The sequence below is a fragment of the Takifugu flavidus genome, chromosome 15, assembly GCF_003711565.1.
Source record: "Takifugu flavidus isolate HTHZ2018 chromosome 15, ASM371156v2, whole genome shotgun sequence".
Classification (NCBI taxonomy): Eukaryota; Metazoa; Chordata; class Actinopteri; order Tetraodontiformes; family Tetraodontidae; genus Takifugu; species Takifugu flavidus.
The window spans coordinates 3,450,670-3,464,233 of NC_079534.1; the positions used below are offsets into that span (position 1 = coordinate 3,450,670).

Genomic DNA, 13,564 nt, shown 5'->3' on the forward strand with positions numbered 1-13,564 from the left:
CCTCGCTAATTATGCCCCCCCCCCCCCGGGAGGTCTTCCTCATTCTGACTGATCTTTGAAGGGAACTGGCAGATTCCGCCACGTCATAAAATTTCCAACAAATTCTAATCACATGGCATCAGTCCACGTTCACGCTTCCTCATCTCACCCCGCGTCCCCCCCCCCTCCTCCTCCTCTCTCTCTCCTCTCTCTCTCCTCTCTCTCTCTCTCCTCTCCCCCCCCCCCCCCCTCAGAACTCGCAGGCGTTCCTCCGCTCCTCGCCAGTGCGCACCGCGGCACCGCTCCTCACCGCACCGCGAACCACCGGCGCGCCCGCACGAGTCGTTCGGAAAGCGGCGGGCGGCGCGAACCATGGCGGCCAAGGAAGTCACGCCGACGAGCTTCGCCAATGTCGGCAGGGAAATCACAGGTAAGCGTGGGAGGCAGTTAGTTTGCCGGGGACGCGTGCGTGCGTGCGTGCGTGCGGGTACTTTCCCCCGTGGTTGAGAGTTAGCAGGTGGCTCCTAAATTCGCCGCCGTCCGAGACTCTGAACGTCTCACGGCCGCGTTCACTTTGGCAGCTGTGGAATTACAGCGACTCTGTTGGTTTGTGCTGCGGGGTGCGTGCGTGCGTGCGTGCGTTGGCTCGGCGGCTTTGATTTGAGCTCATTAAAGACTTTTCATCTCTTTCTCTTTCTTCTCTGCGTGTGCGAGCGCGCGTGGGAGTTATTGGGAGAGATGGGAACGCCGCATCGTGTGTGGAGCCGCCGAGGAGATGGCGGACGGGACAGCGTGCGCGAACGCGCGCACGGGCGTGTTGAGATGATCAGGTGTTGCAGGAAGTGCCTGTGACCACTCATTATCCCAGTTAAATCCCGCTGTTTACCGGTTCTGTGGCCCTTCTGTCTGGCCTTCTGCTTAAGAGGCTATTAGGCTATTAACACACCTGCCAGGTGTGTGTGTGTGTGTGTGTGTGTGTGTGTGGGGGGGGGGGGGGGGGGGTCACTGGTTTGGCGGGTGAGTGAAGTGAGCAGATCCATCTGAAGTGACAACAGTGCAGGAGGGACTGGGCCATCCGTAGTGGTGTCCCAGATCTGCCCCCGGCCCTCGAGGAGCAGGTGCTGAGGTCAGAGCAGGAGGGCGTGAAGAGTGTGTTAAAGGCTTTAAGTGATTGGGTCTTACCCAGATTAATGTCACTAGCTTTCTGTTTGTTTTCCTCCCCTGATCCCACCTCCGGCCTGCTCCTGTGCCCCCCCCCCCTTCATCCCGCTGCAGCTCGCTCGAGCGTAAAAGCCGACTTCGTGGTTGTTTCGGAGAGGCAGAACCGCGCGTGCGGCGGGGAGAAAGTTGGCGAGCGTCGTGACACGGCGCCGTTATCCGGTGGACGGAGACGGTAGATGTAAATGGAGGATGCGGTTCGCCGAGCTTCAGAGGGGTCGTGCGATCTGGAGTCTCGGCCCCCGAGGACAGAACGCCGCTCCGGGTCTTGTGGTCGGTTCCAATGAGATGAGACGGCCGCCTCTTTCTTTCTTCTCCGAGGCTAAAAATAGTTGAGCCCTCCTCGGTAAGAGGATGTTCGCGCCCATCTCCGTCGATGCTGCTGATGTGCACACCTAATTCTAATAAAATGGGGGGGCGGGCGGCGGATTTCCAGGAAAGCCACAGTCAGTGTTTGGCCAGCACGGCCCTCCAGACTGGATTTACGGCCCAAAGTCAGTGGGGGAAAAGGAGCCGAAGTTGCAGCACGAGCGCAGATTTGAACTCCTTTAGCAGCAGAATCGTCCTGCGGCTCTTTGCTGGGGGGGGTTTGTGTAACACGCTGTCTTGTTTGGAATGGCTCTGGTGGCCGCTGTAGCCTGAAGCAGGAGCAAAGAAAAGGCCTCTTTACTTCATTCACAGCCAAAAAAAAGCCCAGGACAGACTGGGCCCCAGTTATAGGCTGCCAGAATCAGCAAGGCCGGTCGGTTCCTCTCACCTGACGCAGAGAAAACGATGAACAGATGGGGGGGGGGGGTCGTGGCCTTGTTTGGGAACGGCCCATTTTAAAGGTTTGCATTCAGACGAAACCATATTAACAGAAAGGCTGTGGTTCAAATCCAATGTGATTGGGGATGTTCCTGCTCGGCCGAATATTCCAGATCCAAACGTGCTCGGCTGGGTTTATTTATCAGGACCCTCTCTGTTCAACTTAACCAGCCATCGCTCTGATCCGTGCACACCTAATGCTGCTCCGCTCAGACACGTTCATTTATTACCCCGCTGCGTGTCGGCGTGTATTGATTGGGCCCATTAACAGCTCGTGTCTCTGAGAGCATCTCAGGACAGCGTTTTTAACCCCTTTTATTTGTTTGTTTTTACTACGTCAGTGGCTCTTTACATGCGTTCTGCTCTGCTTTTCTTCTCAGAGAGCATCAGGAAGGTTCTGGACAAGCAGCCCATTAAATTTGTGCGTGCTGTCAAGCAGGACCTGCGGAGCGGCAAGACTGAAGACAGAATCCTGGTGAGACGCCGAGCTCCTCCCTCTGGTGCTGGTGGTGGTTGTGGTTGTTGTTGTGATGTGGTTGTTGTTGTGATGTGGTTGTTGTTGCTGCTGAAAACGAAACGTCTCCGCCCGCCGGTGCTTCTCCTGGTGGAAGCGGATGGAGGCTAATTGTGGTAGATTGAAAGAGCCATAAGAAGTGAGAGATTAGGCGGCTGAGACGTGCAGCAGATGCGCTGTGGACGCCAGGACGCAGCTTTATTAGCCCTGGCAGGACGACCCAAATGCCACCGAGCGCCTGTGAACGCCTCCTCCCCCGAGCCCGACAGAAACCACCGAGACAAAAAGCTGCCCCCCAGCCCCCTCTGCTGATTCTGTCCCCTCCATCCATCTCCATCACTCCAGCCCCCTCCATATTTTTGTAATCTCTCTTTCCGCCCTTCCTCCCTCTGTCTGTCCATCTCAATTATTCTCCCCTCCATCATCACCCCCCCCTCCCCCGCCACGCCACTCACCTCTCCCCCCTCCGTGCCCGTCCTCCTTCCCTCCATCTTTGCCTAAACCCGTAAAATGCCGCTGATCTCTCTTCCCGTCAGAAGCAATTCAATTAGGTCTCTGCCTTTATGAGCCTTTTTTTTTTTTTTTTTTACGACCCGACGAGGCCTTGGCTGCAGCCGCTCTCCCGGATTCTTCTGGAGGAATGAAAGTGTTGGTTGGAGCCTGTGGTCAAGGTCTCGTCCTTTAATGAACACATCTGTTTGGGTGGACCAGGGAGTTTGTGAATGGGCTCGTTTAAAGGAACGTCGTGTGTACTCAAATTGCTTCTCACACTCGGCTGGGAATGTTTTGTTCCGAGAGTCGAGGTCTTACAGTTTCACCGGGATCCAAAGGCACGTGTGGGGTTCGTTCGCTGTTGAGAAACGAATGTGACGCAGCGTTGGTCTGTGATCTTCTATCAGACTACTGATGCAGGAATGACTCCATTTATTTCACACAAAACAAGTTAACACAACAAAAATGACAAAATGGATATTGGGAAATTCAACATGGCCGCCCTGGTGGAAGGCAGGAGAGAGACAAGCCCCGCCCACCGCCATCCACGGAACGCGTGACACCTCCCACTATTGCGAGTCGATACACGCTGTGGTCGGACAGACCAGCGTCCTCTCGTGTCATCGTTCACTGGATGTGGAAGCTTTCAAAGTCTGCCCTACATCTACGGGCTCCTATTTTCCTGTTTTCCCCTGCGGATGCGGCTGGTATCCAGCTGTCTGTGTGTGTTGCCTGTACCAGCCATCATGCTGCCACACACACACACACACGCACACACACACACACACACGCACACACACACACACGCGGGGTTGACTCCCCTCGCCCGTCTCAGAGCTGGGGCGCAGCGTGACATCCAAACGCCACCCAGGGCATCGACATTCATGCCTCCATCATGCGGCGACGTGCGCGAGCACGTGCACGCGCGCACGTTGATGATGGCGCACAGCTTGACATGTGCGGGGAGGCGCATTGTTCAGCGCATCAAATCTGGCCCCGGTGCTCAGTGAGGGACATTATTAGATCACCCTATTTGAAGATTAGAGGCAAGTCTGGAAACAAAGCTTCTTCAAAGGCAGAAGGGGGGGGGGGAGTCAAGGGGGAGGGGGGTGAGTCAAGGGGGGGGGGGGGGGGTGAAAGTCTCTGATGTACTGAGATGCCCCAGTTGCCGATTTGGTTCTTCCGCCACTTATTTTCTCCCGTTTAGCCGCTCCGGTTCTCCCTCGGATGACGGTCCCGTCCCGTCCCGGCGCTCCAGTCGAGTGGAGGTGGGTGAGGACCAAGACGTGGCCCTCGCTAACGACTGGGGGGGGCGGGGGGGGGGCAGCGGCGTCTTCCCCAAACTCCACCGACACTCTCGGAGGCCTCTGACCCAAACGCGGATGACGCTGGGCGGCCGTGCACTCTCTGAGCAGCGCTGTTTCCCAATGAGCTTTTGAGGAGCGCGTAAACAATAAACGAGATCCGTTAACGAGATCGATGAGATCCACAAAGTCACGTTCAGCAGATTTATCGTCATCGACTCTGTCACCACTGATCAGTGCGGTTTAGTTTCTGCCTTGATTGGTTCGAATATTCAACTTTTCTGTTGGGTTTATTTTCCGAGTGACTCATTTTAAAGCAACATTTGATTGGATTTATTCCTCGTTTTGGTCGTTTGTGCGGATCCTCGGGAGACCACGGACAGATCCGCCAGCCCAGTTTCTCATTGGACATTTGCCATTTCAGTCATTGACTCTAAAAACAGACGTTCCCGTTTTTCCGCCGTCTCCGGCTGCTCAGTAACTCTGGAAGGCTTCCGTTACGGAACCTCTGCGGGGAAACATCCCGCGTGTCCGTCTGGAAGCGAATTTAAAGCCTCATTTAAACTTCCTCGGCTCCATTAACCTCGTGTGGTGGCGACATCGGTGGTTGTTCCACGGTTTTTTTCCGCACGTGATGTTGCTCCTGGGAGACGGTCGGCGGGTGTTTGGTGGATAAATGCTTCGGCTCCGGAAGAGAAAAACCCTCCCGCGCTTCCGTTGCTGCTCAAAACGATTAAATGGGCAGCAGATAGCGGATGGATTTTGGCTACGTAGGCTAAGTGACTTCCAAAGTGGCCGCAGCTGTGTCCCACACGTCTCAATTTGCCCGTCTTGAAACTGGCCGATGTTCAGCTGGGATCGCGCGCGGTTCCAGCGACGCCGCTCCGAGGCGAAGAGCGGATCGGAGGTGTTCGTCCACGCAGAAGAATCGCTTTAAAAATTACACGGTTTGTGGATCGTGACGCTAACGTTCATGTCTTTAGCTCATGCGGCGTTGGACTGTAGCTAGCAGAACATACATGTAGCATAGCAACAGAGCGCCTCCTGACCTTTTGTCTGCTGAGCTGATGAGACGTGTGAATGAGCGGCTCCAGTATCTTCCAGTGTCCTCCAGGATCTTCCAGTCCTCCTCATCCACCATCTGTCTCTCACACTTTTTATTTTGTCTTGGACTCGTTTCGTCCTCCCGTCCCGTTTGTCCTGCCCTCTGGTTGCAGCTCCCCCTCCCATGAACACCCTGGAACCGCGGCCCACTAGACGTCTCCGTTTCCCTTCTAAAAGTGCTCCTTTGGGCTTCAGAGCTCTCCGGCTGCCAGCTCTTGGGTTTGGACACATCGGATTGCGTTTTGATTTTATTTAAAAATAGAATATTTGGAATGCGACGCCTTTTTGGTCCTTTTCCGTATTTTTTTCCCTCTCATTTGGTTCCATCTCTGTGTCGCTCTCAAAGAAGAACCTGGGGCATCTGTGCTTTCAGACCCACTTAAACTCTCTCTCTCTCACTCTCTCACACACACACACACACACACACACACACACACACACACACACGAGAGTGTGTGATCTGATGTCAGGGTAGTGCTGAGATGCCGAGTTCGTTTGAATGATGGGAACTGACGGCGATTTTCCGTCTGACGGGCGAATGTAGCCGCGACCGGCTCAGCTCGTCCCACTTTAGTGCGTCCGACTTAATCACACTTAATCGTGACACTTCTGCTTCTGCGGCGTGTGTGCGGCGTTATTTAGAAATGACCTCGTGGCCCAGCCAGAAATACCGCGGCCACGCGCACGTTTGAAGTGCACCACCTGGGGCCCGACTTGTGATTAATGGAAGCAAACGCTCGCAGCCACTCGTCTGACTCGTCCCTGTCTGACGCCTGCCTGGACCGGGGCCGAGGCCGCGTCCACCGGCAGCTGCTCGGCCCGGCGGCGCCTCCGATGGCCCGACTGCGGCGCCGCCTCCTGCTCCGCCTCCTGCTCCGCCTCCCTCTCCCATTTCCCAGCCGCCTTCATTCCAGCCAATATGGGATGGATCCATTTGAATTTCCCGCGCCGGCCGACCTCTGGATGGAGATGGAAGCCATTTTAGGAATTTCATCCAAACGGAACCGGCCGACTGCACCGGCGGGCTTTTGCTGGAGCTTTTATTGTAATTTAGTCGCGTCGATCTGTTTTTGCCCTCGGATGATTCGGGGAGAGATTTCTTTCGAGCATTTCATCTCCGGAGCGCGTGACCGGGTTGAGAATCGGAGCGAGAAATCCTCCCCCGGCCGTCTTGATTTAGGCTTTAAACACGACGCGCGTCACCTGTTTTAGCAGCCAATTAATGCGTAAAACCTGCAGCTCTGTGGCTAACAAACCGTCACCTGGGCGGAGGAAGCGGAGGAAGCGGAGGGCGGGGCCCCGCTTCTCCCTCAGGAGCAGATTCATCGGTGACAGCGGCGGTTTAATTACCAGCTAAACTGACGGCTGCGCCGCTAACCTCTGCCCCCGCGCCTTCGCCATCACTCTGTTTACATCCATCTGCACTGGGGCTCCGGAATAATATTCATTATCACGATGCCGAGTCCTCCAGAGGACTGAGGGTGCGACAGCGTGGTTGCTACGGTTGCAAGCATTCTAAAACGCTCGGCGAAACCCTGACGCGACGTGGTGTCGTCAAATAAAGGACCCGACTTTTAGGAGGCGTTTGGTGCGACAAGATGTGGCGTTCGCGTCCCCGTCGGCGGGGGAGGAACTCCCTTCCTGGAGGCAGCCCCCCCCCCCCTCCCGGGTACCGGGGCTCATTCTTTAAGGAAGTAGGAGAAAATAACTGACTGGAGTATTGATTGGCTTTAATGAGAGTTCAATGGGCTGTAAATGATAAATGGGGGGGCTGGAAGGCCTCGTCCAGCATCTGAAGAAATTGGCAGCCATCAGAGCTTTATGCATTATTGATAGCTCTGTTTGCATGATGAGACCTTCTGTTGGGGGGGGTTAACCTCTCTTTATCTGAGCGTGTGAATAAATTACAGCTCAACATAAAAGTTGTGCTGCAGACGTTCTACAAATGGACCCAGAGCTTTTAAGACGCCATTAGAGGGATTTTTCCTCCCTTTCATAGAGGAATTTCCTCGCCAGACTGCCCATTTGCACGTTTATTCTTGTAAATGAACTTAATTCCCATAATATTTTGACAGTTTTCAGGATTCCGACCCGATTCCGTGACTTTCCGCCTCTCTGTCTCTTGCTTTTCTCCCAGTTTCCAAACTTGTCAAGGGAATGGGAGAGGACCAACAATCACCTTTTCTTTGCTGGGAGTGTTTTCGTGCTGGTGTTATCATTCCCTCTACTTCTTCTTTTCACTTCTCCTTAAGTGCCCCCCCCCTCGTGGTCCCTTCTCTGTGGGAGTCTGTTACGGATGTCTGTATGGGTAGAGTTCAGATGTGGGAGCCCAGTTTAGAGAGTCGCTGTACCATTCGAAGACTTCATTATACGCCGGGAATTCTGGAGTCTCTGTCGCCTCCTGTCTTCCCCTCTTCCTCCGCTTCCGTCTTTCTTCCTCTCACCGTCACCCAGCAGGGCGCCATTAGCCATTCAGCACAGAGAGGCCTTGAGGAATTGAAAGCGACAGAGCGGAAAAAGAATAGAAAGCGGGAAAGGAGACAGGGAGTTGAAAGAGGAGGAGGTGGGAAGGGCCGGGGTGAGGTGTTAAGGCCGGAGCGGAGCGGGCGAGGCGCACGGGGATTAGGGGGGGAAAGATGGGCAACGTGAGCAGATTTCCATGGAGATGAAGACGGGAATCGGAGGAATGACAGGACGCGCGGGAGGGATTTACGGCACGGAATCCCAGGCTCTCGTAAAAAAATTGAAAGTGTGGCCAAGATTTGGAGAAGTGTGGGTAGGCAGAACGTTCCAGTGGGATGAATTAGCAGAAATGATGGAATTAAGGCCGTTTTTGAGACACTTCTTAACGGTGCCGTTCTTCCGACAGGAGCACACCTCATCCTTCACTTCCTCCTTTTCCTCTTCATCATCTCTTTCTCGCCCAACGTAACGAATACGCAGATATACGCGAGGAATCGGAGTATCGCGTGACTCGGTTTCACTGTTTCTTCGCTCACGTGCCCGTTATCTTTAGCTCGCTAATGTCTGGAGCGCCTCAGCGGAAAGCCATTCGGGAGGAGCCGCGGCGATGATTTACTCTCTTTATGGGGTGTTTTTCCTCTGCTATTTTTTTGCTGCGATTAGCATTTTGCATTTCCTGCTCATGACAGAAAGGAGAAATAAACAATGAATGTGTTCTTCCCTCAGGTCCTGGCAACATGGAGGCTCTATCTCTTCACTGTCAAAGTGCCCACCAAGGTAAACGCTCCCCCGCTCCCAGCGGAATTTTATGGCTTTCACTTGCCAGCCTTGATCTCTTGGTAATTTGGAGGAGATATGATGCAAAGGTGGCAGGACGGCGATAACGGGGACGGCGGCGGCGGCGATGTTTCACACCGACGGGTGTCCCGACGCCTGATGGGAGCTGCCGTGGATGCACCTTGTTTATTTATGTCGATGCAGGGGCCACATAAGCTGCACCAACATCAGCGCAGCTACCGTGTAAATAGTTGATCCAATCTTTGGGAATTCTGTTTTGGGTAGACGCGGCGGAGCTGCGATACTGTAGAAAATGCGGTTTTCACGCCACCTGGTGGCCAATTGCGGTACCTCAAAAATGCTGATTGGCCCCAGATTTGGCGATTATGTCACCGCGCCGGATTAGCCGGATTGTTCCAGGACCTATGAAATATTTCAGCTCCAGTTTTTCCCAAGTTGAGGTCGTGAGGTAAGAAGTCCAAACAGTCTGACCAGGTTGTAAATTAGTCAACGGCTCCGGTGCTTAATTGAGTAAAGTAGCAAGATGGAATTCCAGCAAAAAGCAATAATTTCTCAATGTCAGCCAATTTCAAGGTGATCCATCTCTCTTTGGGGACCAGTGTAGTATTAAAGTGTCCAGTCTGGGATGATAAACCCCCTCATATATCCTCATTTATTCATCTCCACTTTTGTCCTCCGCGCCGGCTTTGACCAGCCATCGTTTATTGATTAATCTTGCCTTTTCAATTGAAATTTCCTCCCATCTGTGGCGTGTAAATCCGAGCTGAGCGAGTTGTCTGCCGCCCTCAGGTGGAGGTCACCTTCAACTTCCTGGAAATCCGAGCGATGAACACCTACTCGGAGCACCAGGTAACCCCGGCTCGGCTCGATCGCTCTGCCGCCCGGGCGACTCTTCACTGACCGCCTCTCGTGCACGTGCAGGTCGTCATCGACACGGACAAGACCACCTACTCGTTCCGGCTGCAGACTCAGGACCAGCTGGATCACATGGTGGGCCACATCAACTACGCGCTCTCCCGGGTCTTCAACAACTCCATTTACGCGTAAGTAAACGCCGCATCGGGAAGGTGTCGTACGCCTGGTGTCTCCGTGTCCCGGCACACCTCAGCAGCCAATAATCACTCCGATTGGATCGGCGAGCTGTTGCCCGGGACGACGACACCTATCGGTGGGGAGATCGTGGCTCCTTATTTAGCGTTGGGGCGGGAAGCAGGATTTAGAGTTCTATTGACCCATAATCTTGAGAATGTGGGACTTCTCGTGCACACCCACTACGGCGCACGTGCACACTTTCCCCGAGCCGTGGGGCTGCCGCGCATCGAGACCACACGCGTTTCCGCCGGAGGCTGATTTCGTAGTCGGGCCATAACGGCGAGCGGAGACACGAGAGCTCCGGGACTGTTGGCGCCGCCGCCTCCAAACAGTCCAGAGACGGTTGAGATAAACTCCTGAGGCCGATGATGATTGTCAGGATAAAGTGGGGATTAAGGCCACGGCGGCAGGTGTGTGTGTGTGTGTGGTGTGTGTGTGTGTGTGTGTGTTGACAAATGGGATTAAGCGTGCCGCGTGTTGAAGGCAACAGTATATCAGCGTAATCCTATCAAAAAGCCAACGCAGGTACAGTTCAGATGCTCCTGTGATCCCAGATAATTCACACTTAATGTTTGATAATTCACACTTAATGTTTGATAATTCACACTTAATGTTTGATAATTCACACTTAATGTTTGCCTTTTTTAAAGGGATATTTTAATGAAAGTGCATCGCCGAGTTCACTTATTTATCAATGACTTAATATGTCCGACATAGTTTCTACTTTTCCATCTCAAAGCTGCTGTGATCAAAGTGTTAAAACTCATATTTGGCTGTTTGGTTTAATGAATTAGGTCCATTTAGATGCGAGTGGGAGCAAATTCTACTATTTCTTAACCATCTCTTGGGCCCTGAGAGCTGCCGTGTGTTTGGAATTGGGCGTCTTGCTCAGCGGCACTTCAGATGTGGGAGGCATCGGAATAACTCCAAGTTTAATGGGAGGCGTCCTACAACACGGGGCACTTGATCTGAGAGGGTCAATACAAGCGCGCAGCTCATGAAGAGGATGGTTTTTAGCTCGGCTAATGGCCTTTTTCAGGCTGGGCACCACTTTGAGGCCCGTTGGAGTGTTGATCTTCTATTTCCCGATCACTATCTGACCCTTTATTTTTTATTTTCAGCCCTCCTGTTTGCCGAGCCGAAGGGGAGCTGCCCGATGGAAACCACCAGTTTTCCCCAAACTCGGAAAGCTCTTTAGAGCCTCATAAAACCTGCGGTGGGTTCCACAGACGTCCACTCGCTGCCCCCCCCCCGACCGGCAGAGCTCCTCCTGTCTTCCATTCATCCGCCATGTCTGTCCTTTCAGGAGGCTTCTCCGAGACCTACGCGGCGCTCTGCGACTACAACGGAATCGGCTGTAAAGAGGAAGTCCAGTGGGTGAGGAGGCCGTTCAGAAGCTCTCTGCTTTTAATAAACTGAGCGGAGGGGGAAAAAAAAGCAAAACCAGGATTGTGTTTATGTAACTGTCCCACATCTCGCTCCAGCCCGTCTTTGTTCCTCTCCCTCTCTCTCTGTGTTCCAGGATGTCGACACCATCTACCACTCTCAGGACAACAGGGAGTTTAACCTACTGGATTTCAGCCATCTTGACAGCAGGTGACGCCGTTTATCCCAGTACACGATTACAAAAGCAGCTATTTATAGCGCCGCTCCGTCTCCACGCGGACACTTTGGGGAAACTTGGAAGTGGATCCAGCTCGGCTAAATATCCAAACCTGTCGTCTGTGGGCTGGGTGCGTTGACCCGTTCTAATGTTCTTCGGATGCTGCCGATATCGGCCCGACTGAAGGGAAACGTTAACCAGGGCAACAGAGGCTCTCAGCTGGAGGTCCGGCTGGGATCTGCTCTTCATACGTTCAGCTTTGCTTTCCTTCCCGCTTCCACAAACGTTCCTCCCGGACCGACGTGCGTGTGAGACGTCGCGTTGCACCGTTGTGCTTTGGCTGTAACCACAGTGCACGTCTGGTGCCGCGTTTGAGAGTTTTTAAGATGCCCGAAGGCTGAAGCAGCTCGGTCCTGGAGCGGTTAAAGGGGTCAAAGGTCATGCAGATGAGCCCGGGGCTGCTGGAGCCGCGCGACGCTCCTCGTCCCGAGTTTGGTGGCGTCTTGCCGCATCTTCTAAGCGACGCCGACGCCCTGAAACCTGCCGGCAAAATATCAAAGGCATCTCATCCGGGACCCAACGCACACGTGTCCCGACACTTTCTGGCGGCGGCAGAAAGTTTTCCAACTCCTTTTTGCGCAAAGACGCGTTTTTCCAGGCCGTCACTCTCCGTTTCATCCGACATTAGAGCGGCTGCTTCCCTAACAAATTCCTCTCCGGGCGAAATGTCGGAAAGCGTCGCTCTTTCATTCCCTCCGCGCTCCGCTGGCTGTCCCGCGTCTCCCGTGTTGGTTCTGAAAGATCATAAGGAGGAGGATGACGCGCTCGCCGGCGTCCGCGTCCTCTCTTTGCCACGGGATGCCAATCACAAGCTTGACAGCTGACGTGCGTGTGGGGGATTCAGCCGGGATTCTTCCCGTCCTGTCCTCAGAAAACCCCGCGGTTCCCGGAATTCCAGATATCTTTCTGTACAAACAAGCCCGAGCGGGGAGGACACTCTCACAGTAAAGATGAATTATAGAAGCAGAAGCCTCGCTCGGCTTGTAAATCAAAAACCCATTTGTGGGAGCTTGAAGGTTGCAGCGACTCATTAATATATTAATACTTTTTATGTTACAACATCAACGTTCTCGTGCGATAAAGAGGAAACATTCGCAGTTGAAACCGAGCGCTCGTGTTTTTGTTGTTCGCCTCCCGTCGGCCGTCGGCCTGGATGGCGGCTTGTCCCGCTGGCGTCGGCCTTTCCATCATCTCCCCGGCTGACGTTTATGCCTCGTTTTTCCTCCCCTCGTTAATTTAGCACAGTTTTGTTTCAGCGCGCCGCGCCCTGACTGCTCCGGGTTCCATTGATGCTGAAACTCTCTGATTTATGACGAGGCCTCACTCCCTGATGGGGACCCTTCAGAAAGGAACCGTTCTCTCTCTCTGCGGGTTGAATGATGTCCCCGACCGATCCGCTGCCATAAATATAATTCCGATAATACAATCGTGCGGCGTAAATAAAAATAATGGCAGATTTATCGCTCAGTTTCATTCAAACTTTGACATTGTGAGTCTTTAATAAACAGTCCTGTTGCCAGGAAATGCTCTGAGAATTGTCCCTCAGTGAGACCCCAGTCTGAACGACCTTCTGACCCCGTCCTCTCAACCCTCTCAGGACAAATGTCACGTCGGAGCTGTTTATAGTCACATTCCCGGACCTTCCAGCAAAAGTGCTGCACATTTCTGGTGGAACCAAATACTAAGTTTGCTATAAAATCATCTCCGCCTCCCCGGAGCCACTCGTTAAATCGCAGCTCTTTTGAAGGTCGTGCAGGATCAGAACCGAGGACAGCGCCGCGGTTGTCTCTGGCCGTGGTCCTGAAAACTGACCTCGCAGCGCAGCACGTCAAGTTGGTTTGAAATGTTCTGGTGGGTCCAATTTATGGACCCAGAGGAGATTAGAGCTAGTAGTTTGTTGGTCATAGTTGGGCTCTTCAAAAAGACCTAACAAGTGCCTAGCATCTATTTAGCGTAGCATCGTGGCTGTAAACGCTGAGTAGATGAGCTGAGCTGTGTCCGCGTCATCCCTCCACCGTAACTGCTACTGCCACGGACACGCCAACGCGGTGCACGACCGACCGACACGTCAGCGAGGTCGGCTACATGTCCTGCTGTCAAAACATGAATCAGCAGGTGATGAATCGCGCC

At 53.6% G+C, this 13,564-nt stretch overlaps 1 protein-coding gene across 5 annotated transcripts in view; it reads left to right on the top strand.

The window, feature by feature from the left end:
• Window positions 1-233: 233 nt before the first annotated feature.
• The window catches only part of carmil3 (capping protein regulator and myosin 1 linker 3), a 34,026-nt gene continuing 20,695 nt past the window's right edge, over window positions 234-13,564 (top strand). For all 5 annotated transcript variants that reach the window (XR_008953955.1, XM_057056548.1, XM_057056550.1 and 2 more), the window contains exons 1-8: window positions 234-409; window positions 2,385-2,479; window positions 8,608-8,658; window positions 9,469-9,528; window positions 9,601-9,722; window positions 10,893-10,987; window positions 11,078-11,148; window positions 11,294-11,367. Coding sequence is in view for 4 of the 5 variants with exons in the window: in XM_057056548.1 (XP_056912528.1) it covers window positions 352-409; window positions 2,385-2,479; window positions 8,608-8,658; window positions 9,469-9,528; window positions 9,601-9,722; window positions 10,893-10,987; window positions 11,078-11,148; window positions 11,294-11,367 (626 nt within the window). In the remaining variant the exon portion in view is untranslated. The remainder of the gene's footprint in view (window positions 410-2,384; window positions 2,480-8,607; window positions 8,659-9,468; window positions 9,529-9,600; window positions 9,723-10,892; window positions 10,988-11,077; window positions 11,149-11,293; window positions 11,368-13,564) is intronic.